The following is a 27843-nucleotide window of genomic DNA, read 5'->3' on the forward strand; positions in this document are numbered from 1 at the left end:
GGGACCGGCCCGAACCTGCAGCCACGGTACTACTCGGTGCTGCCGGGTACCGTGCGGGAGAGCCAGCCGGAGGAGAGGGAGGGGTGCGCTCCCAGGGGCCAGCCCGGCGGCAGGGCTGCCCGCTCCGGTGCAGGGGGAGAGGCTGCTCCGTCGCCGCTGGCGGGGGCGGGCGGGATGCCACGGGGAGAGCGGGATGCCGCGGAGGGGGCGGGGTGCCGGAGCGGGATGCCGGGGCGGGCCCGACGGGTGTCCCCCGAATGGCGGGCGGCTGCGGGCGGGGCGCGGGGCGCCGGGCCGCCCCCCGGCGGGCGGAGCCGCTGCCGCCCCCGCCCCGTCCCCGTCCCCCGTCGGCGGCGCGGCGCGGGGCGGGTGGCGCTCCCCGCCAGCGCACCGGCATGAAGGAGCCGTCGCTGCCCGGCACCTCGCTGCAGCGGGCCTGCCGCCTCCTCGTCGCCTTCTGCGCCCTCCACCTTTCGGCCACGCTGCTCTACTACCTGGCGGGCAGCGCCCTGGGGCCGCCGGGCAGCCCCGAGCCGCCGCCGCGTCGCCCGCCGCCCGCCAACCTCTCGCTGCCGCTCTCCCGCCCGCCGCCGCCCGCCGCCGCCCGGCCCCGGCCCCCGTCCGCCTCGCCGCCGCCGCCGGGCCCCTGCCCCGAGCCCTCCCCGCTGCTCGGTGAGTGCCGCCCCGTCGGGGGGTGGGGGGGGCTCCGCTTCCTCCCCTCCTGCAGCCCGCCGGGTTCCCGCCGCCGTCCGCTCCGCGGGGCTGGGGGGGGGAGCCTCGCGGGCGGCCGCCGCTCCCGCCCCGACGGCAGCGCCCGCCGCCGGGTGCCTGCCGCCGCGTGTGGGGTCCCGGTGCCCCTCGTGGGTGCCGGTCCCCGCGGGGCGGGCGCGGGTGTGACAGCGGCGCGGCTGCCCACGCATGTCGCCGGCCGGCCGGCGCAGCCTCGCAGCGCCCGTCGGAGGGGGATTGTGGGAGAATCCCCGGGGAGCCGCCGTTCGGGGGCACCGAGGCGCGGATGTTCTCGCAAGGAAGGCGGCGGCGAGCGGAGCCCCGGCGCTGTCGGGGAGCGCGCCCTCCCCGTCCGGCTGGGTTTCTTTCTGGTTGCCGGAAAGGTTGGGTAATTTCCTCTGGGAGCTCTACCCAAAATACTGCTCTTGCGCAATCTCACGGGAAGGATCGGACGGGCGATTTGTGCCGTAGAGGCTCTCGCAGACCTGCTGGATGAGCGGTATAGGTTTAAAGAGCGCTGCGAGGCAAGGTCATGAGTGCGGTTGTTATGCATCCCAGCGGCGCTTCCCATTTGGTCCTGTGATGCAGTATCCTGATACGTGGCAGCCTGGCGTTTTATCTGCACTGAATCTGTGCTCCCCACAGGCCTTTCCCAGGACTGCTCGGGTGCTGGGGGGCTGGCCGGCTGTTTGCAGCCTGCCTGTGGTCTGATTTGTGCGTTGATCACCTGTAGCTGTTTTGATCCACCGATCAGTCACAAGCGGTGGAGGCAAGGTGAATTCCAGATTTTTACCTCCTCTTACAAGGCTCTCATCCAACCTGCTGTTTGTCGCTGCTGCTCCTTGAGTAGACCCTCCTGTGGTGCGGGTAGAGTTTGTTACCGTGGCCTGCTGGGATCCCAGTTGATAGTGACCTGGTCACAAGCTATTTGGACCCTGGAGCGTGGGGATCGTTTCCTTCTTCATCAAAGGTTACCACGGGCACCTTTGTTACCGGAGATTACAACAAGGGAAGAGACTTTCGAGAAGCTACCAGTGGTTTTCAATTTACGAAACCGACACAGAAATTCATAGTTTCTCTCCGTCCTCTCTGGTCAGCTGCTTATGGATCAATGCATCTGCATAACAAATGACTGGTTTGTTATTTTTAGGAAGGCGGTTTTGAGGTCACTAAAAGGAACTGTGCTGTGCCTTTTTGTTGTTCTTTTTGATTCATGTCTTTCACTTTTTTCCCCTAGATCACTTTAAGTTCAAAGTGGCTGTGCAAGCCGATCCTTACAGAGTGGATGTAGGAGCCCTTTATGAATATGTCTTTGCTTGAAATGGTCTCCACTTACCCTGATCCTCTCAGGAGTGAGTCATGTGCTTTTGAAATGCCTGGTTTAGAGCAATGCTCTTAGTGTCCCCAAGATTCAAAGCGTTATCAGAATTAGTTGCTGATGGATCAATTAAAATATTGTCTACCGTCTTTGTAACATTTTCGGTATAATTTGCTGAATCTGCCAAAGGCCAAGTGAGGCTATTGGAAGTGGTTACAGATGTTCAGAGAGCTACAGGGCCATGTAGAAAGTAGCTCTTGATAAGGCTGTAGGCAAATGGTTTCTAGCTGTGTTGCCTTCAGCACTTGGCGGGGTGGTGCTGTCAGATGCAGGCTGGCACCGTCACTGCTGCAAGGTTTGTAGCCAGCATGTAGGTGAGAAACCTGGTGGGTATTTTTTTTTTTTTCCTGCTCTTTTCTGGTTTTGGGAGCAAACAGCATTTGTAAAACAATCCTGTCGTGCCTCAGATGTTGATGAGTCTGCCCTGATCATCTTCTCATGTATCTCTAAGGCTAGTGTGGGGGATGGAGAGGTGTACACTCCGCAGGCGTATCCAAGACTTAATTTACCCACCCAGAATTCAGAAAACCTCTAGTTACAAAAAGCTCCTCATCAGTACAAACATAACAAGCAGGAACCAGCAAGGACTTTCCTGTAATTCCTACATTTCCAAGGCCATGGAGAAGTTCTCTGATGGGAACAGGCAGCTCCAACTGCTCGGTTCCCTCAGCATAAACCTAAATTTATTGAAGTGCACCACATCCTTTTTTTTTTTTTTTCTCCCCACTCTGCTGGCATTGGGAAGCATGTGATGAATCATGCAGGATATGTGTGACTGAGCTGCTCCAGCTTTTTGAACAGTCAAATAGCAAGGTACTCATTTCAGAGGCCCTGAGTTCTCTTTCTAGCAATACTCAGAGTAGCTTACAATGCCTGCTGTCTGCCTCTGCAGCAAACGCATTAGCTGAATGATGTTTAATCTCTACAATAAGCTGCCAAATTTAAAATGTTTTTATGGCTCACTTGCCATTATTTATAATTTAAAAGCATAAATTGGGGCTGGAGAAATAATACTATAATTCAACTTCGAATTAAAAGTCCTTAACAGCTATGTAATGCAAGGTAATATAAGCATTTTGGATTTATGATCCAGTTTAGAGCTGTGTACCAGTATCTTAAATGGGGTACTGAGAAACAGAGCCTGCTTGCTGCAGTGAAATTTCAGCCTCTGAGAAGTCCAAAAGCAAGTAAATCCAGATATATCCTGTAGTTGTCCATTCCCCAGACTGTTGTGTTCTTTAGGAGCTGTAGAACAGTATTGCTTTTTTTTAAAACAAACCAAACCAAACCACGTTGCTCTATAGAAGTAGTATATATGTTGGCCTAAGTGCTTTTGAAACAGTCAAAATGCTTTCCTTCTACCTTTTCCATGAGGTCTTTATGTTTTGCTGATGGGGTAGTTTGTGTGCCTGCTGGTTTTAGGAGGAAGTGGGGATGGGAGCAGGTTCTTTGGTAGTAGTAAGATCCCTCTCCAAAAGAAGCTCATCTTAAAGCAGCTCTTATCTTTTGGTGCCAGACAAATCTCATGGAAAGGCTTATCAGTGTTTCGAGGATGCCATTTTCAGGTCCTGCCTGACTGAGAACATCTGTTGTTTATGGAGGTTATTTTAGAATACAGCTGTCTCCTTAGCCATTTTTTGACCCTCATTTAGATACCAGGTTGGTATGGCTGGTAAGGAATGGCAGACTGAAGAAATATGTTCTTACCTCAGCCCCTTGAGCATCTCATGGCAAAGATGACACAAGTGTGCTAAACATGTTGCAATAAGGTGTCTGGCTCAATAGCTTTTCACCCCCAGGTTTAAATTCAGAAAACTGACAACCCTAAAACCTAGTAATTAATGGAATATTGACAAAGCAAAAAAAATCTAGGTTAATATATGAACCAGTGAACTGTCCAAAGCACAAACCACTAGAGATGCACTCATTTTTACTAATGTTTAAAAAGGAAAACAGTTTCCAAATGGCTATCTGTTGAGAGATCACAGGCATTCAAGAAAAACAACTGTTTTCTTCGAGATGCTAGAGTGCTGGATAGAAATTGGTGCTTCCTACTGTTAGCAAGGCATGTTTAAAAAAATGAGGACTGAAAGAAGCTCCTTTGGACTGCTTGTGGGTGAGCAGCCGTTTCTTGGTTGGATGGGGGAGGACATATGGCATGGGCTTTCTCGTCAGTGCACCGCTTCTGATGCATCTGTAAGTGCAAGGAGTCGCTCTAAATTGTAGATGCTGATTATAAGTGATGAGGGTATTCTGATGCTTTGAGGCTTGTTTGGATGAGACAGAGCTAGCTTGTCAAATCGGTGGTGATACTTAGTGCCTGTATTACGTTAGTTTTTAAAGGTTATGTGCTGCTTGAGAGGTCAGTGAATTCACAAACTAGTATGAGGCATCTGTATATGTGGACATTACATGGGCAGCATAGAGGATGCTTGAGCACTGCAGATTCCTAGCAGAGCATAATTTGAGGCGAGAGAGTGAAAATCTAAGAGGTGCTGGAAACTCCATTTTATAAGAAGACTTCTGGTGGTGACGGTGCTGGAGGGGTTTGATAGGTTTAGTCTGGTTACGGTCATGTTGCCCCCCTGCAGTCATGGGCTCTTTTCTCCATGTGGGGGGTTTCTGCCCCAGAATCTGTGGGATCCCTTACGATACCAAGTGGTGGAGAAAGCATTTGCTTTATATGCAGCATCTCCTCTTCATCTGAACTTGCTGTTACCCGATTTGCTTTTTTTTTTTTTGAACCTGTCTGATACACCCACTACACCTACTCCCTCTGCCCCCCCCCCCCCAACCGAGTGCTACAGGCATTATTTGCTGATGGTCACAAGCTGGGGTTGTGCTGTGTGCCTCTGCTACCTTGTTTTGAAAAAGTAAAACAGAAACTCAGAAGAGCATGGAGAGGGCTGGGGGAGGGGGAGCTAACACGTGGACCAGTAGTTAGGCTTTCTTGGCCTCAAAGGAGAGGTTGAGAAACTGTTAAACTTCTCCAAAGAACATGTTTAAGATGTTTGGCAGGGAGGAGATGTGCGATCCTGGCAATGCTGCCAACAGCTCCACAGCTACCCGTGTGGTCAGGAGCATGTCGTATCTCTGAAGCACAGGCTCTCTTGGCAGGCAGGGAGTAGCCTTTGTGATGAGAGCATCCCTACCATCCTCTTGGTCAAAGTGAAGGTCAAGGACTATTAATTGGGCTTGCAAACTAACTCAGAAAGATACTGTGACTTCCTCGAGAGCAGCTGTTTCAGGGACATGGCACAACAGACGGGGGTCCTGGGGAGAAAAGGAGAGTTTTCTGTTTTGTGCATCTAGTGTTTTATAACGTGCTTGTTTCTGTGCCAGCGTTGATCTGAAGCAACAGCTAGTTTCTTTGGAAATTGGGCCAAGTTTGTGTTTGGAAAGAGACAGATGCTTGCAGCTTCCCAAACTGCACTTGGATGGAGAAGTTGGTTAAGCTCTTGACTTTCCTCCCCTGGAGTGGGTCTCCTTAGCCTGACTTCACTCAGCAGATGGAGGACCTTGTCACTGTGAGGGCCTCCCCTCTCCCACAAAGGGTAGCATGCTGGGGATGCACAGTCTTCAGCAGGGAGGTGCTCTGGCTCTGGTGGCCTGGCAAGCAAGCCCAAGACACTGGGCTGCTAGACTCCTCCGCTTACTTATTCTCCTTGATGGTGGACCCTCCTCCCCAGACAGCATCCTGCAGCTACTGCTCCCCTCCCTCCCTCCTGCACGACCTTCTCTGCTGGGCAGGAGGGGTTTTGGTTGCACAGGTTTTGTGGACAGAGCCAGCCAGTCCAGAGCAGTCCTGCAGTGGTGGGGCCAAAGATCTGGGATTTTCTGGGGTGTGGATGGAGTAGTGTTAGTGTCCAGCTTGCCCTGTCTCTGGGCTGAAGAAAGTCTCACTTTCAGCCCATCACCACCAGGACAGTGTTTTCCTTTGTGCAAATCAGTGCCTAGAGCCCCTGACTGCAAGGAGAGGTGTTTGGTGAGTCAGACGTGGATTAGCACCTCCAGACGGGCAGGTGGTGGCTGTGGCCCCCAGTGATGCTGGGGCACAGCAAACAGCCTTTCCAGCTGCCTCTGGGCAGCAGCTGAATTACAGGAGCTTGGGGCAGTCCCCAAGCCCCTGCAGATGTTTATCTGAAAGAGGCCTGCTTTTGTCACCTCCCCTACTGCCGGTCCCCAGGCTGAGGTGTGACCTGGACTCACTTTGAGGGCACTTACCTGCAAACGTGTCTTGCTGAAGCTGGAAACAGCCCTGTAAAGACTTTATGGACTGGTCTGCAAACCTGTGCTTTCGGGGGCAGTGGGGTTTCAGCAGCCGTTTCCCCAGGCATGCAATGCCCTGCTCCTGTTCTCTCCTCCCAGGCCCCCGGCTGCCAATGGCACCCCGTGCTTTCGGGGGTGCACCAGCCCAGGCTGCGTTTTCGGCCAGGCTCGCCTCCGTTCCACCTGGCGCCCAGCGCTATCTGGGGAGCGCGCCCCAACCCCGGGGCAGCGCTGGCATCCGGGTGTAGCTGCTACCAGCGGGATGGGATGGGGCAGGGATCTGAGGGCTGATTAGCGATTTGGGGCTGCCCCTGGCAGAGCCACTCAGCCCTGGGATGTTGCTGAGCCAGGGAGAACTCCTGTCTGACCATCTCATCCCGCGGCAGGCTGGGGGGTTCATGGCGGGGGGCAGCTCAGCCTTTTTCTGATCCAGGCCTCTCTGTTTGTTTGTTTTGGGTTTGCTGTTAGAGGGCCTGGAATTTAGTTTCGCGGCGGCAGCGAGAAAGGCTAATCGCATGCAGATTGCCTGGCTCAAAGGGAGACAGTTCAAAGCTGCTTCAGTGAGCGTGCGCTGGATTTGAGCCACTGATGAGGACTTTGCTTCTTTCCCAAAACTACCTTCTTGTGGAAGAAATCTTTCTAATTTTTTTTTTTTTTTTAAGACACCGTGTGCTAGTGTGAGACCTTGTGTTGGAACAGGCAGCATTTGGGGTTGGAGTAAGAAATTTTTCTCTGGCTGTAGTCGCTCAGTTAATTGTGCAAACCTGCCATCATTCAGACCCAGTGTTGCCAGCGCATGTGATGCATCCTCATTTTTTTTTCAGCCTGTTTCCCTTTGGGGTCCACAGTTGCAGATGCAAGATGCCATGTGAGCTTGCCCAAGACAGGGCGTGTGCTGGTGTAGCAGACTCAAGCCTTGTGTCGGCATAGCTGATATCTGTAAGGGGATGCAGCTTCACTAGCATAGACCAGCCAAAGAAAATATATCCCAGTCTTTGGGAGGGCTTTTTTTTTTTTTTTTTTTTTTCCTCACTGTCATATTTCTAGCCAGACCCAAGGATTTCTTTGGGGTTTTTTTCAGACGTTTATGGGAGAATGAGGGCTGCAGGCAGCAAGGGGCAGCAGCTGCCAGCCAGTTTGCAAGGAAACAGAGGCATCCTCGTGGCTGTTTTGGCCAGTGGGTCGCATGCCAGGACAGGGGGCTGCTCGGGAGACCCAGCTGGGCGAGGGGTGCTGGGGCTGTCCCCTCCACTGATCCCATCCCCCCACCATGGGGCTAAACCATAGTGCAGGCCTGGCTGGTGCCACCTGCGTAGGCGCTGGCACAGCTCTGAAGTTTAGCTGATTTTAATCGGAAAGGCTTGCTTTTCTGAGCCGTGGGATGCAGCTACCTGCCTGCCGTGGAGCTGCCACGTGGGTCTGGGGGCTGGAGCAAGACCCCTGCTCCACAGCCTGTGATGGGGTGACTTGCCCCCAAGTTCTCTGGTGTGGAGCTGGTTTTGTTTTTCCCAGTCAGACTTTGGTGCAGCTGACAAGCCCTTCCCTTCTGGGCCCCTGCAAAGAGAGGTTGTTTTTTTCCTTTCTGCGAGTTCTGCTTCTCTTTTCCAGCTTTCTTTTCACATGAGATTTGTCTGAGCATGGCAGTGCAGGTGTGCACATGGCTTGGTGGCTAGAGAACAGTGCCCGGCTCTCAGCCAGGACGATGGAAATGTTCTTTTCTCTTCTGTTTGGGGAGAGATTTTTTCCAACTTCCATGTTATATGCTTTTGCTTTCATTCTCACTAAGTTTAAATTGAAACTAAGTTTAAATAAAAAAACCTGAGATTTGCACCCAGATCAAAGCGTGTGGGTGATTTTTGCCATTTTTCCCTGTGAAGTGCTTGGGAGGGCAATTCAGTCTGCTGGTTCACCTCTCCAAACATGCCCATGAGTCCAGCTGCCCTCCATCCCATCTTCTCCTACTGGGGCTGCACTGCCCTCTTGAGTAATAGCTCCCCCCACCTTATCCCATCTGAAACTCTGGGGCTGCCTTTCGTGGCTGCTGCCCTGTGTTGTATCACCCGCTACTACCTTCTTGGATGGAGCGTGGCACCATCCTGTTTGCAGGTGCCCTGGGCATGCAAGAGTACAGTTCTAGCTCTGCAGCGCATTGCTGCTTGAGTTTTCCCGACACTTGTAGTATCTGTGGCCCAGGTAGGCTGGAGCAGCCTCTAGATTAATTATGTCATCAGGCTGAGTGGATTCTGAGCTTTTTGTGCATTTGGGACACCAGAATGAATGCTGGGGAGGACGTGTGCTGGCAGCCTCAGCGTGGCAGTTGGGAAGCGGGAGGTGTGAGAAGATCACCAGGGCTGTGGGCTGCGTTCCTGAGGCTTGAGTGCTGCGCTGCCTCTGGCTTTTGCAAGTCTCACCTTTTGCTTTATGTGAGAAGCTGCTTCCTGTTTATGTGCTTCATGGCGGCCCACGAGCATCTGTGCTGGCACAGCGCCTTTCCTGTGCACCTTCCCTTTGAGCAGAAGTGCTTCTGGTGTCAGAGATGGGGGCTGGCAGGGGTTGGATTTTTTTTTTTTGGTGTGTGTCTCTCTCTCTTACCCTACCACTGCCAGCTAAAACTTCCTTTTACAATCTCTGAAGTGTTTGGATGTGATGCCGTGCTTTTGTGTCTTTTGCAAGCTTCCGGCAGTTGCTTATTCATGTTTCCAAGGTTTTCTTTTGCTAAAACATATGGTGAAGGCTTGTGAAGTTTCTCTGCTGGAGCTTTGTAACTCTGAACCCAGAAATTGTCTGCCTACAAATCTGGGGCTGATGGGTGGTCAGAATTGCAAGTCCACGTAGCTCTGTCATGACAGCCTGTTTTTAGAAGGGGCTCAATATACAGTGGCTCCTATGTCAGGCAGTCACATTGAATGGAGCAGGAAAGATTGAGATAGAGTGAATCGGGCTGGAAGTTTACCTAGTAAAGACAAATAGTTATATAGCTTTGGCCAGTGGGACAGCACTCACAGCAAACTTCACACACTTTCTTGGCATCAGCACATCGTGTCCTGAGTCGTCATCCTTTGGAGACTATGGCCTTGGGGCTGCTTGCTATCCAGGTAGTCAAATGTTGGTCAAAAGGGTTTAGAGTTAGCAACTGGAACCGTGGCTCTGGTCACCAGTTGGAAAGCCTGTGTTTGCAGATTTGGCTTTAGCCCTGCCCTGCTTGGGAAGTGAACTGAAAGCATCGATTTGCAGTGGGTGGTATGTTGCTGTTGCCTTTTGTCAGCCACATGGCTTTATGAGGTCTAGTTTGTTTTAGCCATTCTGTATTTTAAAACAGCCTATTCAGGTTTTTCTATGTTTTTGTATTCTTACTGAAACTATTGAGTATATTAACTGCGTGATTTGCATCAAGGTTGTCTCAGAAGGGGCTGCCTTGTTGTACATGTATGGCGCTGATGCCTGGGGTACCTCCTCACTGACCCTCATGTTGGCTGCATCCATCCAGGCAGCATTTGCAAGAAGGTGTGCTGCCTTTAACTGATTTGATTAGCAGGGGGTTTTAGCAGTACAGGTAGTTTCTCACTAGTGTTCTTCAAGATTCTGAAGCTGTTAAATCTCTGTCTTCCACAAATGTTTTTTAATCATGAATGTGTTTACCTCTCCCATCTTTTCCTTGCTGATGTTTCAGCCTCCTGAAGACAAACAAGAGCAAGTCCTGGCAGGATGAGCAGTCCTCTTTTGGCCTTGGGGTCTGGCAGGTGCCAGCCTGCAAAAAGCCCTGCTTGCAGTGTCCAAACACTTGTGGCTGTCCTTGCCCAGCTGGAGCTCAGAAGCCGCCAGCGGCAGATTTCCCCTGTAAATTCGCCTAAACGGCACTTTCATTTCCTCCTCCCTTACGCTGTGCGAGTGAGTGCAAGACATTAAAAGATCTTTTGTTCGTTAAACCAGAAAACATCCCCCAGCCTGATGGTGCTTGACAGTGTTTCTCAGTAGCAGCAACTAGGAGCAGAGAGCGCTGCCCCAGCCGGCAGGAAGGGCTTGCTTGGTGGGACAGCAGCCGCCCAGTGCCTGAGAGCGGCTGTGCTGGCAGGGCCCCATGGAGGGGATGTGCTGCTTCCGCTCTGCTGCTTCCTCCCGCCGGGCTGGTCCCGCTGCTGGCGGTGAGGTGCCATCAAGGCAGGAAAATGGCATCCCTGGGCACAGATGCCCGGTGTAATTCCATTTGCTGGCCATGGTTAGGTGAACTGTGCCCAGTGCAATGTCCTTTGCTGTTTTAAACACACAGAAGTGTAGCATCATCCTTACTGTCAGTGCTGGTCTCCTAATGGGGGTGACACTGGGGGACAGAGTGATGGGCAGGGGGATGCAGGCATGAAGGTGGGTTGAGGCCAGGACTGTTCTGAGAGAGCACCCACCACCAATGACAGCGGTACCCAAATTCAGAGGAAGCTATGCACTCTTTCCCCTTACAACCCTCACTGGCCTCGCTGCTCAGGCACCTGCCCCCCACCTGTCCCACTGGCATGGGGGCAGCTGTGCCGGGCCCCTGATCCTGACCCCACCAAGCCCCGGTCCCAGTCATGCCACTGGATGTTCCTTCCTGCCCCAGTTCCTCCCATTATTGCTTCTTCCTCCCACTGCTGAATGCCCTCTGAGCTCCCCCTGCAAGCCGCTTTTCGACCAGAGATGCTTCAGCCCTGGCTGTGCAGCTACAGGGCAGGCATCTGCAGGACCCAGCTTGTACCGTGGGGTGGAGAGTGTGTGGATCTGGGCAGACATGTCCAGGATGCAGCTGGGAGCTGTGGGAATGCTGAGAGCATGGGCAGGCTGATCCCAGTGCCTGGAGTCTGAGAAATGGCTGCCTTCTCCTTGTGTGAGAGGGGAACATGCAAACTTCTCCATTTAATGTGTGCAAAATGCAGATTCCTTTGCATCCTGCCTGTGATGCCTGTTTCTGCAAGGTCTTGTCTTGTGCTGTGCAGGCAGTCAATCAGGTGTTAGAGCTTCCTCACTGCCTATGGCAGTACACTGAGCACGTCTGCCTGTTTGGCTGGTCTCCTTCTTGCCATCTCCAGTCTGAGTGAGCACAGGTTTGTGGAGCAGCACAACCAAACTAAAGTAGCTTCTTCTAGCTAAATAACAAGTGAATGAGTCATGAGCCAGGAGCATTATTTCTGCTTTTTTAGTAGTCCCATGTCAGGATATGCACAGGGTTCATTGTGTCCTTTTAGAGCTCTAAAATATCACTTGCACCCCTTCTCAAGGGGCTCCATAAGTGCAGTGTGCCCACCATTGGCATGTGCATGCTGTTGTGTGCCGTCAAATGGGCCTGGGGATCTCCTCAGCAAATGCAGAGATGAGAAAGTAGCTCTGAGACACATGTGCGACCATTGCTGGGAGCAGGACATGGCAGCAAGAGCTGCAGGCAGCTACTGTGCTTGTTCGGTTTTTGTAGCAGTCTGTTTGTCAGGGCTGGAGCAGCTGGAAGCAAATATTGCAGGAGGGCCATCATGCATGTTAAAAGAAGGCATCCACAAAAAGGCTGTAGTCAGCGGTGCTTTGTTCAGCCCAGGACTCACCTACAGCTGTAAGGTAAGGGAGCCGGCATGGCCAGGCAGAGGAGACGTGGCAAGCAAAGAGCAGTCACGTAGGGTGCCTTGCAAAGTAGGTCTCATCACCTCTAACAGTGCCCGGGGCTGCTGTTGCCCTCTCTCCCTGAGCTTGGCCTTGAGCGGCTCAGAGACTGCTGTCTTCTCTGTGCTGCCAGGGGGGCTTCTCAGTTTTACACACCAGCTTTGGCACAGATTATTTTGGCAGTTTCAGAACTTGCTGCTGTCGAAACCATGCGCAGGAATTGCCAACCTGCATGCAAATCTGGATGTGGTTTTTTTAGCTGTTCTAATACAAAACTTCTAATAAATAATGGGCATGCCTGAAGAACACTGAAAGTATCTGTAAGAAAAAGAAAAAAACAAGAAAGGGGGTGTTGTTCACTTTGCATGTGGTTAGCCTTGGCATAAGTAATTAGGGGACCAAGACCATTTTTGAAGTGCTCAACTCTCACGCTGTGCAAGGTGGGTGGTAGCACAGAGGGCTACACTATTCTCTAGTCTGGTTTCATAGCTCATGTGTCAGTGGGAGCACAGCTCTTGGATTGCCACGCAGATAGGAGGATTTTCAAGATTTATCTCATGTTAGCGACTTAGTTGGGGCCTGATACCAAGAGGCTACAGCATTTGCGCGTTTGCTCTGAATGGTGTTGTGCAGTTGCTTTGGGTATGGCTAGTCCAAGCTTCAACAGCTTCATACACCTCTAGGATTTTATTTGGCTCAAAACATTTCTTTTTAAAAAACAAAAGAACAACCAAATGTGCATAAAAGATGTTTGCTTAGAGAAATAGACAGTGTATGCTAACTAACTTTGTGCTGTGCTGCTCTTCCAGTTGGTGCACTACGTGTGGAGTTTTCCCAGCCTGTGAACCTGGAAGAAGTGGCGAGAATCAACCCAGAGGTCAAAGCAGGAGGTCGTTTTGCTCCAAAGGACTGCATAGCACTTCAGAAAGTAGCAATAATCATACCATTCAGGAACAGAGAGGAGCATCTGAAGTACTGGCTCTATTACCTGCACCCCATTCTCCAAAGGCAGCAACTAGATTATGGAGTATATGTTATCAACCAGGTAAGATGCTAATGACACAGGGCTTTATACTGCTCTCATAATGGTGCTTGTGCTCCCTAAAACAGAGGAGTGGTTGCTTTATCCTGAACAGCAGTGGGCTGGCAGGCAGGGATAGGGTTGTTTCCTTTTTAAAAATAATAATAAAAAAGACTATAGCATTAAAAAAAAAAAAAAAAAAAGACGTGAAAATGAACATTAGCAATTTTGCTTTGATTTTGATGGAAAACCTGAGGTCCCCTCTTGCAGCCAGGCACAATTCACTCTAAAGAGCTTCTGCTTGAAGAAATCCCTAATAGCACAACCCAATCTAATATCTCTTTCCAAATGTTCCTTTTTTCCCAATGGCTGCAGGAATTGCATATGGAGATCTTTAAGGTGACAAGGTAGTGTTAATGGCTAATCTGGCACTGAGTGTGCCATAAAGCCACAGGATTTCACTTACTTTCTCAAGCAACTTTTGTTCATGTTAGTCTAACAGTGCACAGTGTCAGTACGGAGAAAGCAAAGCTGTGGCATTGGAACAGGTGAGTTACTCTCTTAAGGTAACAGAACAGAAACAAGTAGTGATGTTTTGGGGGTTTTTTTCCTCAATACCCAATGGCCTTAGATCTGTCTTCTAAAAAAAAAAATAAGGCATGTTGCATTCCAAACAAGCTGTCTTAATTAATACCATAATGGTGGTTAAATAAGTGAGTGTTGTTCACACTTGGAAAAGCTTAAAATGTGTAGGCATTTGCATGGGCTGCAGCGTGAAAGGGCAGATGCAGTTCTGAGAGCCCCAGCAGAGACCAGCAGCTAGACAACCTCACAGTGCAGTTTCTCTCTTGAATATACATTTATATCCTGTTTTCTCAGCTCTGTAAAAACTGAGATTAAATAACATGATGCTTTAAATGTACCACCTTAAATTTGCAGATCGGCTGGTGTGTTGGGCATACCAAACACCATGAATATTTAAAATGGTCTCCCAAGCAGTACATTTCTTCACAGAATTAAAAGTAAGGGGAGACCTTTTTCTAGAGAGAAAACCAGTACTCTGTTACTACTATTTCTCTTGCTTTGCTCATTTCCAGGGTGCCAGTGATCTCAGCAAAAGGGATTTGTGGGAAATTAGCAGTAGCTCCCCAGCACAACAGCCAAGATGCTCTGACTGTGCTTGTGGCCTGGTGGCCATGTTGCTGCTGAGGGCACAAGGTATTTCCGCAGCATGCGGACTGGCAGCCTGTGCCCTAAAATTAAGCCCTGTAAGGAGACCCTTCCTGTGTAATGCTAAGAACAGCTGGTGCCTCTGCAGTCCAGCAGTGGTGGCTAGCCCCAGCCCTTCATCCTTCAGATCGCATTTCCCTTCATGTGAGGCATTTGCCTGTGCAAGTTACTGGTGCCACAAGGTTGCTTGAGCCATGGTCCCCACTGGTCACTGGGATGCAGGTGGGTGAAGGTGGCAGGGCAGCATGCCGCCCTTTTCTGAGTGTGGCTTGGAAGCAAGGATGCAATGTGGCTTCCAGCAGTGGTCCTGCAGCGGGAGCTGCTGCTTTCCTGGCCAGGCATAGCTCACCGGTTGGCTCTGCAGAGGACCAGGGAAAGCTGCCTGCCCATGTTCTGGGGGTGCACCGCTCGTGGGTGAGTGGCTGTCTCCATTGTAAAGAGCTGGCAGTGCTGATGTTTCCCCATCGGTGGTGTTCAAGGGTAAGGAAAGCGAGGGGCCCCATCACATGGAGCTGCATTGGCATCCATAAAGATGGGCAGTGTCCGAAGCCTGGTTGGAGTTCCTGCTGCTGCTGCAGTGGTGCGTGCTGGCATGTATTGCCCTGCATTGCTGGCTCCTCCTCTTCTCTGGTTCTGTCCTCCAACACTAGGGCTGTGGGGCTGTCAGTGTGCTCTGAAGTTAACCCTTCCAAAAATTATTGAAGCGGGTGGGTTTTTTCAGACACATCTCTTGAGCAAAGTTTGAGCGGGAGTGACATGCAGTACAGAGGGTATATATGTCCTGGACACATCCCGCAGTCTGATGTAGGTTAGCGAGTAAAACTACTTGATTTGTAAAATAAACATACTCCTTCTGCGTGACTCTAACAAGCTGTGTCTGGAAGACGCAGAGTGGTCAATGGTAGTAAACCCACTGGATGCATCTCTTAAGGGTGAGTGGGAACACTGAATAGAGAGAGTTGCAGAAAATGTATTAATTCTGCCAGAAGTACAGTAGTAATATGGTCTTATTTCTCTGCTTTCTTGACAATTGCTTTTCTCTTTTTCTTGTCTGTCCTTCCCTTTGCATCTGCCCTCTTTTTTTTTTATTTTATTTTTCCTTCTAGTGGGGAAATATTACCTTTACTTGTTAATCCTGTCTATATCAAAGCAGTCACTGAAGCAAGGAGAATTACTGTGTGATCTGGTTCTTACACGCTGCCTACGTGCTCTTCTGTGCTCTGCATCTCATAGAAAGAAAGAGGAGCTCTGAGCCCTGCTACTGCTGCACTGGTAATGTCAAACTTCTTCCTTTCAGCGCAATATGTTTCCATCACCAGTTCGTTTTGTCCCACCATGCTGTTCTTGCATGCCTGAATGCCTCAGTTAGGACTTGGCTGAAGTCAGGGGGATGATGTTTGTAAAATGTCTGGTGTGTAACAGGAGCCAGTGGAAAAAATATATTATACTTCACCTTCCACACTCCACCCACAGCAAAACCCAAACCTCACACATGGAGTAGCAGTTGTAGGATTTTTCAGATAAATCTGAGATGAGGCCATATGGCTGGGCACACTTATTGTAGCTCCCATTTGATGCCCTGCAAGCTTGACTTCAGAAAATGAGAAGGCAGCAGTGGATTTGTGGTGTCTCCCTCAGCCCCATTTGCTCCCACTATTACCCACATGCTCCCTGGCTTCTTTAGCCATTGCTGTCTGGGCACTCAGGTCTAGAAATCAGTTTTCTCACTGCAGTTCAGCCTGTGCAAATGCCTGTGCAGCCAGACTGACTGATGTTTGGGAAAAGGGAAGCTAAGCAAATTTGCTGAAAACGGTGCAACTGTTCTACCATTTTCCACTGGCCCCTGATGTTACCTGCAATGTCCTCAGTAGGCAGTTTTCTGAAGTGTGTGTGTGTGTGAGTGCAGAGTGGTTGCGGCATTGCACTTATTCATGTTATTTTGCAGAGGGTATCAGGACCTCCAGGAATGTGGGCAAAGGAGGGAATTGTGCTTGGCTCCTGCTTAACCTTGCAGTGGTGGGGGAGGCAAGTTCCCCCTGCTGTTCTCTCCTGCTACCCGATGTAATGGTGCTGAGGCCTCAAAACACCCTCAGACAGAGAAACAGCAAGTGTCTCCTGGTGTCTCTGTTAGGCCCTGGAAATCTGTTTCTACCTGCTCAAGTCCACTGGAGGATGGACTTTCACTTGGACATTGTGTGTGTGGTTCAGGCTGTCTTGGCGTATCCTTGACTTCACTAGCAACCTCCCATTGGAGTGATGGTTCTTTCCTAGCCGACCAGAAACACCTATCCTCACCATTACCTCCCTGAGACCCAGTGAGTTTAGGATCCAGGTAACAGAGATGTAGCCATGGGTGTGCTGTCTGCAGAAAGAATCACAGTGCTGCTTCCTACATGAAAGTAGGAGGTAGGACAAAATTGGGACAGATGGTTCTTGCTGGTTTGCAAGCACTTTAACTTGAGTGACAGTTCCAAAAACCTCCATTTTATCTGTCCGTACTAAAAAAAGGTAGCATCCCTTGATAGGTCTGGCTGAACAAACCAGATTCAGCAAAGGTAAGGGACAAGAAGGAAAAAAAGCCTGGATGTTCTCTTGCTGGGACTGATCATCTCCACGTGTGAGAAGGACTCCATGCCAGCCCTGCAGGTCTGAGGCAGCAGGTTGTCCCCCTTCAGCCAGTAGTTTGTCGTGGACCAGGGAATGGGGATGGACTTGGATGTGCTGGGAGAGACAGACTGAGTAAAATCAGGAGCCAGAAACAGGTGCTGGGCACCAGCACTGAACTCTGACATGGGTTAAGCTTCAGGATGAGAACATAGTGGGGAAAAATTGTCAGGAAAGAAAAAAAGGAAAAATGTGCTTGGACTACATCTTTTCTGGTTGAAAGCCCAGGAAATAAGCATGGAGGTTTTGTCTTGAGCTTGGCTGCATTGTCGAAGCAGCAGTCCCCTGTGCATTGCCTAGCTCTTCAGGATGATGCACCTCTGTCCAAGCAAGTCCAAACTGATCCATTTCCTTATAGCAAGCAACAGGGAACCTCCATGGGATGAGGAGTTGCCAAGAAGAGGCAAGGGCTGGAGGTTTCTTCAATTCTTCTTTACCTGCTCTCTCTTAGGTCACCTGTAGTATTATGCCCTGTGCTGACCTGGAAGGGACAGTAGCACAGAAGGGAGATTTCCCAACTCTGCTTGCTTTTTTTTCTTTCTTTCTTTCAAAAAGTTGAGGATCAGTCAAAGATGGAAGCCTGCAGCATGTTCCTGAGTTTTGAGAGATTTGAATCTCAGATACTGCAATCATGCCAGTGCTTCCACATTGCCTCAGGTAAAGAAACAGCTTTCTGCAAAAAGCAAAACCTCTTTTCAGTCTTTTTTTTTTTTTTGCTCCAGTATACACTGTAAACCTCTGCATACCTCCTGGGACAGAAAACCAGCCTCTTGCCCTCAAAGGAGATAATTTGATAACGGCGTGGCAAGGTTTGCATAAGCCACCTGCTCACTGTAAAGTTACTAAAAATGGCTTGGAGAGGGTGTTTTGTTCTATTTTTTTTTTGGTTGTGATTTTTTCCTCCTCACCCCAAGCCTTTTGGATCCCACAATGTGAAGCTGTGTGGCCATTTGAGAGGAGAGCAGCAATGCCCATGTGAAGTGTTTGCCATGTGTCAGTTCCCTCTCCACGCACAGGGCCCCAGCATGGGCTCTGACGGGTTCTGGTGGGTGAGGCAGCAGAGCGGGTCCTGCACACTCTTGGTCTGGCCATGGCACTGTACTTCAGGGTTTTTCAGGGACAGTTTTAAAAACGCAGCTCCTTGTAGCATTGTTAATCTTTAAGTGTCATGCAGAGGAGTTAGAGGCTACCTGTGGTGTGGATTAATTATGGCTGAGCCTCAACTGGTAACAAAATCAATGGGGAGTGCCCATTGCCTTTAAATTTCATTATGAAAAGAACAGCCAAAGGGTGTGAAATGAGGACCTTCTTCTAGACTGGACCCAGCAGGTGCTTTGAGGTGTGAGCACATTGCACCTGCACTGGGAAAAGTCCCCCTTGGGACTATGGAGCCAGGCCTGGGTGTCGTGGGACCTGAGGAGTATTCAGCAGCAGGGACTGGGCAGCCCCTTTTGCTGGGAAAGAAAACCCTCTTATCCCACAGCCTCAGCTGCTCCCTCTCCCTAGCCTCTTTGTCTGACTTGCCTTCATTTTCTGCCCTCAAGTTTTCACTGCTCTTGCTTATGCATGATGGTGATCATCTTCCCACCACCTTAGTTATTGCATGAACCCTTTTGTTTCGGGTGAGGATGCTGAGAATTTGCTCAGATCTTCCTCCACGAAAGCTCACTCCTCCCTGTGAAGTCATTTATGCCGGAGGCAGGTGATGAATGCCTTTGAAAACTTTGGTTTGACACTTGCATGTTAGAACCTTCATTTGAAAGGTATTTGTGGTTGTTTCAAGAACTTGCATTGGCTCTCCAGCTGCAGGTCCATTAACCAGTCTGGATTAAACAGTTTCCAAACTGATCATTTATTAACCAGACAGAGCCATTTGGGAGGAGGTGATGTTTTAAGCTGTTGCTTCTTGGGTACAATATTTTATCCATCTTTGATTCGCCTCCCACATGGGGTGTGAGTACCACAGGGTGGGGGGATGGCTTGCACGGTGTGGGAGTCCTTTGGCTTGACACTGTTAAGAGGGTGTGGAGGGGGAAAGATGGGATGTATCATAGCAGAAGAGAAAGTATTTGGCAGCCTTGGTTTCCAGGCTGGCAAAAAACTTGAGCCTCCTTCAGCAATGTCCTGTGAGTTCCCTTCTGCCTGCTCTGTTCCCCTGCACAGCGTTTGGGTTTGAAGCTGCTGCTGCAAAATTGGATCCTGGATTGAAAATCCTTACTCTCAAGCCACCAGTATTCTTGGGTTTGTGGGTATGATCCTGTTGTTTTTCGAAAGTACTCAAGCAATTTGCAAGTCTGTACTTGTTCTCAGAGCCAGGAGTGCTTTTGAAACACTTCTACCCAAGAGAGGCAGAACTGATTCTCCTGGTGTACGTTGTTGCACAGGAAGGAGAGCAGAGATTATCCTGCCCAGTTCTCTGCAGGTCACTTCATTAACTGCACCTGGCCTGGGATTAGCATGCCCTGCTGCCATGTCAGCTCTTTTCAGGTCCTTCCCATTACAGTGACAGCCCTCCTGATTTAGTTTTTCCCCGCGAGTGCCCTGGGATGGATGGTGAGTCATGCCATCCTCTGGCTGGCAGAGGAGCAGCAAAGAAGGGGCTGTGCACTGCAGCAGGTGCTGGCCTCTGGGACAGGAGCCATAGCCCTTGCAGGAAGCAGCTCTCACCGGGCTGCCATCCATAACCAAGGCTGTGTGTGACAGCCACGTGCCGAAGCAGCAGCACCCTTGCCATGGCCTGGGGAGCATTCTGCTCCTGTGCGTGCACGACTGCCCAGGCCTTGGCGCAGGAGCAGGAGTGAGCAGCAGACTTTAGCCACTCCATGCCACTGGTGCCACTCCATGCTTTGCAAATCGGGTCTGGCACGTGCTCACATGTGCTGCTCAGCAGAGACCACACCACAGTCCTGCAGCGGTGTTGTGGCAGAGTTTAGGAAGAGGGTGCTGTAATCCTGGCCATGGAAAGGTTTCGGTCCATGGTCCTTGTCCTGGCTGTAAGCTAAAGCATCACCAAGGTTTCTCTCTGTAGCAAGGGTCCCTTCTTCCAGAAAAGCTCATCTTTCTTTGCTTTTCTCAGCTGCTACAGGAAGCCCCAGCTGCTTGTCCTGGCAGTCTGTTAACTTTATCACAAAATTAAATCCTGACATGCCTGTGAAACAGGGGGACTGCTCACCATCAAACCTGCCCTCTCGAAGCCTCTCACCAAGAGAGGGGAGCTGAACCAGGTCCAGCTTTTTCTCAGCCATTTCAGCTGCCCCTGTGGTTTGCAGCTGGCTCAGATGCCATCTTCCTTCGGGCAGCAGTCTGGGTGGAGAGCTCATTGCAGATTTCCCATGGGTGCTGCATGGGCAGTGCTTGGGCTCAAGCTCGGTACATGGCAGGCACACCAGCCTAGTGCAGCAACACCAGCATCTGGCAACAGGTAAGAAGCTGCTGATGTCAACTGTTAAATTTAAGTCACTTAACTGTTTTTATTTGTTTTTAAATTAGGATGGAGAAGAAGAATTTAACCGTGCTAAACTGCTGAATATAGGATTCGCAGAGGCCTTGAAAGAGTATGACTATGATTGCTTTGTGTTTAGTGACGTAGACCTCATCCCAATGGATGACAGGAACACCTACAAATGTTACAGCCAGCCACGCCACCTCTCTGTATCCATGGATAAATTTGGATTTCGGTGAGAGGCCTTTTGGAGGGGCATTTTGTTCCTAATATTGCGATTAGCCTAGCAGGACAGGCACAGCGTTAGACATCCCCACCCACCATTGAAAGCATGGGAAAATGTCTCTGGCAAAAGCCTGTTTTGGTGTGTTTGTCCCTGCAGGGAGCGGGTGGCTGCAAGCGGAATCGGCTGGAGGGGAGGAAGGGGGAGAAACGCATCTGAGCAGTTTATTAAAATTCACAGCTTCTGGAAAGTGAAACATAGGGTGAGGAAAAACTAAGAGCCTGTCGTTTTGCAGATGCCCATGTATCCCTTCTTGTGTTTCAGGCTGGAAGCTGGAAGTCAGCTAGTGTTTCCACCCAGTCTGAAAAGTGAGACATTCACACAGTGAGAATTATGTGCAGCTTTAAAAGACCGCATCAGACACTATTTTAAGAGCAAAATGAAATATTTTTAGCTGTTCAGTTTTGGGCCACTGAGGGACCCCTGCACTGGTATCTGAGGGCAACACAAACCTAAATGCCTTTCAGCATACATCTGGGTTCAGCAAGCTGCTGTAAACAAAAATGTGTCTTGCTTTGCTTTTTTTTTTTTTTTCTATCCTAAATCCCCAAGGGGGAGCTTAAAAGTTAGTCTATAAAGTGAAAACCAGTCATGACCCCATGGTGACCAGTAGTTCTAAAGATACAGTAGTGATGTTGATGGCAGGACCCCTGAATGTCTCCAGTCTAGACCCAAGCTCTGCTCGGAGCAGGACTGTCACTGGCACTGCAGCAGCTGCAGTTTTTTCTTGCAGCTGGGTGAAGCTTAGAGCAGAAATGCAGACCCAAGCGGTTTCTTCTGTTTGTGGAAGCAGAGACAAGGTCTGCTGTAGGTCCTGGTGATCCCTGCATGGGCCCTCTCCTTGTGCTGTGGATCTGAATTTTGTCTGTCTCCAGTCCCCTGGTGAATTGTTCCCTGTTTGAAGTAGGAGCTGGTTGCCTTTGTGCGTGCAAGGTCATGCTGCTGGCTCAGTTTTGGCTGTGAGCTTTCCTTTGGGGCACTGGGAACATGGAGGCGAACAGTGGAGCTGCAGAAAGGGAAGGCTCTGAGGCACCTCCAGTGCTTTGCTGAGCTCTTGCTGCTCCCAGGGCATGCATGTCACATACCGGTCCTTTGGCAAGATGATGTGCATCTAACCAGACTGTCTTTTGAGGACAGTGTACATCTTGGTGAAAGGCTGCAGCCATTGCTAGTTGCAGAATACTTCCCAGCTGCATTTGGGACTGAGCCCACCAACTGCCTCAGCCAGGGCACCAAACCATGTACTGCTCCCTGTTGCAGGGAGGTGCCTTGCAGTGGGCGCTGGCTTGCCGTGGCCTGGCTAAGGGGCAGTGGCAGGTCCTTGTTGGGTGGGCAGGCTGCTCCTTGGCTAGGGCCTCTCCTCCTCCAATGTCCTTTTCTCTCTTCTTCCAGGTTGCCTTACAATCAGTATTTTGGAGGCGTGTCTGCCTTGAGCAAAGAGCAGTTCACAAAGATCAACGGGTTCCCAAACAATTACTGGGGTTGGGGTGGCGAAGATGATGACATTTATAACAGGTAAATAAATACACCCCCCTTGGCACCCAGAGTGCCTCCAGGGTGGGGATGAGCACAGACCTGCTGGTTTTGCCCAGGGTGGGGCGGGGGGCACAGGGTTTCTTTTCACTCCAACAGCAGAGCCTCCCCTTCACCCCCAGGGTGGGGGACAGAGGTGGTGTGCGTATGTGACCTGCTGGCTCAGCAAAAGCATGTTCCTGCTGCGTGCTGGCATCCCATTTTGCAGCTCCCAAGGGGTGCTGGGTAGTGGGTCTGGCTGGAAAAATCCCACTCGTGCCCCACACACTCACAGTTCATTTGCTGCACAGTCTTGCAAGCATCCATGCTGGTGCGCGGGTTGGAGCAATGCGCTTCTGGCTCTCCCAGCACTGGCCGAAGGAAGGGTATTCAGGGCATGCAGCGGCGTGAGAAGACCTTGACCCATCTAGTCCAAAACAGCCTGAGGCTTGCCTGCGTCTGCAGCCTGGTAGTAGAGCTTTGTTTGTCAGACTGCAAGTAGCTGTAAGTAACAGTGTGAGCGGTTGCTTCCTGCCCGGAAGGCAGCTGAGCTAGGCTCAGAACTGCAGGAGAGGAGGAGGGTGTTACGCAGGGCGGGCTTGGACCAGCCCCCGACTGAGGACCAGCTCGCAGCACAGATGTGGGGTTGTGCTATATTATGGATTCACACCCCCAGGGCAGTCGCTATGAGAAATGACCATGGGGAGCTCAGATTTGGGAAGCCCTCTTCAGTGTTTCTAAATGGTAGAACCCCACTCTGCATGGTCTTTAGGTTTTCCTATCTGTTTTCTTTTTTCCTAAAACTGCTTGTACGTTTCTGAGGTTCAGCCTTTCTGTTTAATAAACCAAGCAAGGGGCAATCTTCCAGTGGAGCAGGGCATTCAAAGCAAGGTGGCAGTCCTTCCTTTTTCGAGCACTTGGGTTTTGAGGAGCAGAAGATGCTACATAGAAATGAAAAGGGAGGCGAAAAGAGGAAGAAATTAGGTACTTTTCCAGCATCTGCATTTATGAACTGCAGGTGCCTTGCAGGGAGCACACAAAGAAAGACATGCTGCCCCTCACCTGGTGGGTTGCAGCTGGGACCATTGTGGCTCTGACCATGTGTCCCCACCGTGCTACTTCACCACCATGCACTTCAGTTTCTACCAGCACTGCAGCTTTCATATTCTGAAAAATTAATGCTTTTATGGCTCATTTCCAGATGGGTTAAAAATTAGATGCCTCCCATTCAAATTCCAGTCTACAGCCTGGAGCAAGGTGTTGGGCGTTGGAGGAGCTGTCAAGGGTGCAGTGAATTAGCAGATCCTTGGTGTTGGTAGAGGGACGTGTCTTTTTCCCCACGCTGATGTGCCCATGTGGAAAGGGACTGGCTTTCCCCCCTTTTGGTGTTGGCAAGTCTGCAAATGCACTAGTGACATTCTCAAAAAAAAAAAAAAAAAAAAAAATCGAAACCAACACCCCCCTTAAAACACCAGGCGAAACCAGTGGTGTGGCAGAACATCCCACATCTGTTGCCTGTCATGGGTGTTTAATGTATTTCCTTTTTACAGGCTGGTGTTTAAAGGCATGGGGATATCCCGTCCGGATGCCGTCATTGGCAAGTGCAGAATGATTCGGCATTCCCGGGACCGGAAGAACGAACCCAACCCCGAGAGGTGCGTCTCCCCTGTCCTGCAGCATATTCAAGGGGTGCCTCCCACCCTTGCTGCTTGGCTTTCTCTTTGGCATGCAAAAATCCCCACTACAGAAAGCCTGCAGCCATCTGCTGCCTTGCTGAGCTCTCTGTTCCCTGCACCATAAGGTGCCCCCTTTCCCTCACCAGTTTATTACCTTATTACAGACCTTTTCCCCAAGATTTCTCTATGGCATGAATGCTTCTCAGTTGTTGGGTTTTTTTCCCCCTTGTCCTTAAACGCAGCAAATTAAGCTCCGACCAATTGTTTCCAGCTTGTCTTTTGCATATAAAACCTGTACGCTTAATTCAGAGCTGGAAAGAGACCTGTGTGATTTAAAAGTTTGGCTGCTTTTTCCTGGCTAAAATTTGACCCTATAGGGATGTCTTTGCCCACTGCTTAGGCTGGCCAAATCTGGGAGTTCATGGGACCTGTACTGATACTCAGGTTGTTCTTAAAACACCGGAGGTGCTGCCTGGGAAGCTGTAAGAGTGTCATGTGGAGTTAGGGTTGTTTAAACATCTCCCCCTCTCCCCCTCTCCCCCTCTCCCCCTCTCCCCCTCTCCCCCTCTCCCCCTCTCCCCCTCTCCCCCTCTCCCCCTCTCCCCCTCTCCCCCTCTCCCCCTCTCCCCCTCTCCCCCTCTCCCCCTCTCCCCCTCTCCCCCTCTCCCCCTCTCCCCCTCTCCCCCTCTCCCCCTCTCCCCCTCTCCCCCTCTCCCCCTCTCCCCCTCTCCCCCTCTCCTCCTTCTTTGTGGATTTTTTCCCCCCCTTCTGCAGGTTTGACCGAATTGCTCACACAAGGGAGACAATGAGCTCTGACGGCTTAAATACACTATCCTACAAGGTGTTAAGAACTGACAAGTACCCTCTGTATACAAAGATCACAGTGGACATTGGCTCACCAAATAGCTAACATCACAGACACAAGAGAGACCTTGCCTGTGTTGCCCAGGACATCTGGCCTCATTGATGCTTTCTGTCTGCTGGTTCCATAACAGTTGCAATGAGAAAAAAAAAAAAAGGCCTCTTTTGGTATGCCAAAGCGTCTCCAAATTGGTTGGACAAGTGCTTTTTTCTTTTTTAAATTCCAGACTTGACTTTACACAACTTTCTAGCTCTCCATTGTTTTGTAAGTCCAGAAGCTGTACATAAGAGTTGTAAATATTTACTTTGCCAGAAAATGTTGAATCTGATCTATTTGCTGCATTGCTCTCTATGTTGAGTTGATTGCTAGACCCAAATTTTATTGATTACAACTGTGATGCATCAGCAATTACTGCCCATTATATTTGGTATTTTAAATGAGGTGGATGAAAACATTCCTCTTAATTAATTCCTAGTTTTACTTTATGAAGGACTGTAAAATGCTGCTAAAATTTACAAGTTTATGCTTTGGATGTGATGTTTTCTTTAATGGAGACAATATCATATAATTTTTTTCTCATAGTGACCAAAACAAACATCTCTGTGTGCAGAGCAAATGTTGAACAACCAAGTCTGGATTCAATGAATGTAATTATTTCTTTTAGTCTCAAAGGAGGCTTTGAGTGAGTTGAGCCAGAGCTTGCCAGAACTTTCCAGTGAGGTCTCTGCATAGGGTGGGAGATACATAGATGGCATCTGCAGAAACCGCTGGCTTTAGATAACCTTATTTCTGGATGTGATAGTGACTTTTTGCCTCAGCACAGCAATACCTGGGGTTCTTGGGGGGTATGGGTTTGGGTTTTTTTCCCTGAAATAAAGATGAATTAATTTAATTGTGTGATGAAATTATGGCCGTAAAATTTGCTGACATTTGTTAACAGTGGTTGATAGTTACCACGCTATTTAAACACTGTCTGAAGCTTCCTAAAACCAAAATTTTTATTCTAAGGTCATGCATAAAACTTGAATTCACTTATTACTTTTGTTATTGTTGTAACATTTTAATAACTTTTTAAAGTAATTTGTATATTATAAGCAGTATATTTAATACTAGATTAAACTAGGGTGCAGCATAATAGGAAATGATTCAAGGCCTCTTTTATCTTAAGACTAGTAGGCTTTTTATGTGCGTCATTATATAGAAGCCATGTATTATATTTGCTCTGCTATTTGTCCATGAAATCTCCTGCGGTGCTGAGACACTCACAGCAGGGCTGACATCCAACCGATTTTTCTTTGCCTAAAGCCTGTTGCAATGTGTGTCCTCTATTGGGAAACTCCCCTCTGATTTTTTCAGGCTTTGAGGAACATGCGTGTTTTGGAGTACTACTTTTTGTCAGTACACCAGGGCACCACCTGTACAGACACTCTGCTTTTCCTTCCCGTGACCGTATGAAAGCCTCAGGCACTGCCACCCTTGGAGTTGGTTTAAGTGATTTAAAGCTCTCAGCCAGAACTGAGAAATTACTTCCTTCTGGTGAGTACTTTGCCACCAGCTCTGACCACAGAAATTTGCACTTCCTTGGCCTGTGCTGAAGGCTGTTAAAATCAGGGACGCTTGTTGTATTGGGGATCATCTTCAGCACTGCCTCTTTTTTTTTTCTTTTTTTTTTGTGTTTTTTTTTGTTGTTGTTGAGACCTGAAGGTTTTGCTGAACCCTTGCACTGCAGGGGTGGGATCCTGCAGGGGCTAGGGGACAGTGTGTTTCCTCTTAGGCCAGAGGTGGCTCAAAGTATGCACAGAGACTTTAATTACTGGGGAGACAACTAGCTGCCTTTTCAATCTCACTTTGAAAAAGTGTTCACCCCCTTAGCTTAAATGCTGTTCCTGGCCACACTTGCGGCATCATGCTGGGAGCTGAGCAAAGGTGGGCTTTCATGGAGCAGGAGCAAAGCACAAGGAAGTAGACATGTTTAAGAGCTGGTCTCTTGTGCTTCTTGTTGCATTTAATTTTGTCAGGTCAGGCTCCAGCTTTTGCTGGGTAAAAGAAGAGGATGTGTTACAGAAGTCAGGTCAAATGTCTACCTGTAAAACATCAGTGTAGCTGTAGTCTGCACCAGTAATGAGACATAGGCAAAGACTTAAATTTTTATTTTTTAAAAGGTGCCTTAGAAACAGGGCCCCACTCCCACAGGTGGCAGATCAGCACCAAAACCCATTGAGGCTCCACTGAAAATCCCAGGTCTCTGCAGAGAGGACCTCAGGTTTGGGCTGAGCCTTCTGTAGATTGAAGAGTTAGGACCTTCAGCTGTAGTGGTGTCTGTCTGTTAACAGGCTATGCAAGGGGGCTACCTGTTGTAATTGAGTTGGTTTTGGCAGAGGGGTTTCCTTGCCTTAGGATTCTCTGAAGATTAGAAAAAAGTTAGTGTAACAACTTGTTTCACTGTATACTGTAATTATTGAATATCATGGGGTGGTCTGAGCACTTATTTCTGACTGTTGCAGTCAAAGGTCTCTATATAGTGCCTTGAAAGAGGGGAGCAATGGAAACTGGAAAACCAGGAAACCTGAAAACTATTTTCAGCAGAGACACGAGCAGTGCAAGAAACTGCTGCTTAGTTTCTCTCCTGCTAAAGCCAGAAGCCATCTAAAAGACAAAGCTGCCTTTCATTGCTTCTGTGCTGACCCATGATTTCCAGATCTCATTGTCCCTGTGTAAACTGTATTGCTCAAACTCACAAAAATGCTCTTGACTCAACCTGGCCATGAAATGTCCCTGGGATTTTCAGGGTGCTTTTCTACAAATGCTCATGTTGCACAGAAATGGATTCTGGCCATGACCTGTGGTGGGTGGTGTTGTTTTCTTCTCCCGTAGTGGTAGCAACACTCAAAGTGATACCATGTGTAACAGTTGAAACCCAGAACAAATAGCTGCAAAGGAAATGCTAATGCTTGGTTTCTTTGGGATTACTCTTGCTTGTTAGGATGAGGGAGGGTCCTGGCATGCAGCTTTTCCCTGGGTTGTTACTTCTATACTGGACTGCTTATGGGTTTCCTGTAGATGGTTTTGCTTTTGCATTTTTATCATTTATATATCAACGGATGTAAAATCCGATGTTCCTATTTTACTATTGATGTCAAATAAAGTATTTTCAGTTATGA

The 27843-nt window shown here is 49.5% G+C and overlaps 1 protein-coding gene across 1 annotated transcript; it reads left to right on the forward strand.

Annotated features, from left to right (window-relative positions):
- Positions 1–354: 354 nt before the first annotated feature.
- On the forward strand, positions 355–27843 carry B4GALT1 (beta-1,4-galactosyltransferase 1). Its single transcript, XM_074932361.1, has 6 exons — positions 355–672; positions 12802–13037; positions 20397–20584; positions 22025–22147; positions 23695–23799; positions 24595–27843. Exons 1-6 carry the CDS (start codon positions 396–398, stop codon positions 24728–24730), a joined length of 1065 nt encoding a protein of 354 aa, XP_074788462.1. The 5' UTR covers positions 355–395; the 3' UTR covers positions 24731–27843.

Source organism: Athene noctua, chromosome Z (genome assembly GCF_965140245.1).
Source record: "Athene noctua chromosome Z, bAthNoc1.hap1.1, whole genome shotgun sequence".
Classification (NCBI taxonomy): Eukaryota; Metazoa; Chordata; class Aves; order Strigiformes; family Strigidae; genus Athene; species Athene noctua.

Bases quoted from the DNA above. Each gene is read 5' to 3' on its own strand.
- B4GALT1 (XM_074932361.1), top strand. From the start codon at position 396: ATGAAGGAGCCGTCGCTGCCCGGCACCTCGCTGCAGCGGGCCTGCCGC. The intron at 20,585-22,024 runs GTGAGAGGCCTT...CTCTTCTTCCAG, and splicing joins ATGGATAAATTTGGATTTCG to GTTGCCTTACAATCAGTATT. The intron at 22,148-23,694 runs GTAAATAAATAC...TCCTTTTTACAG, and splicing joins GATGATGACATTTATAACAG to GCTGGTGTTTAAAGGCATGG.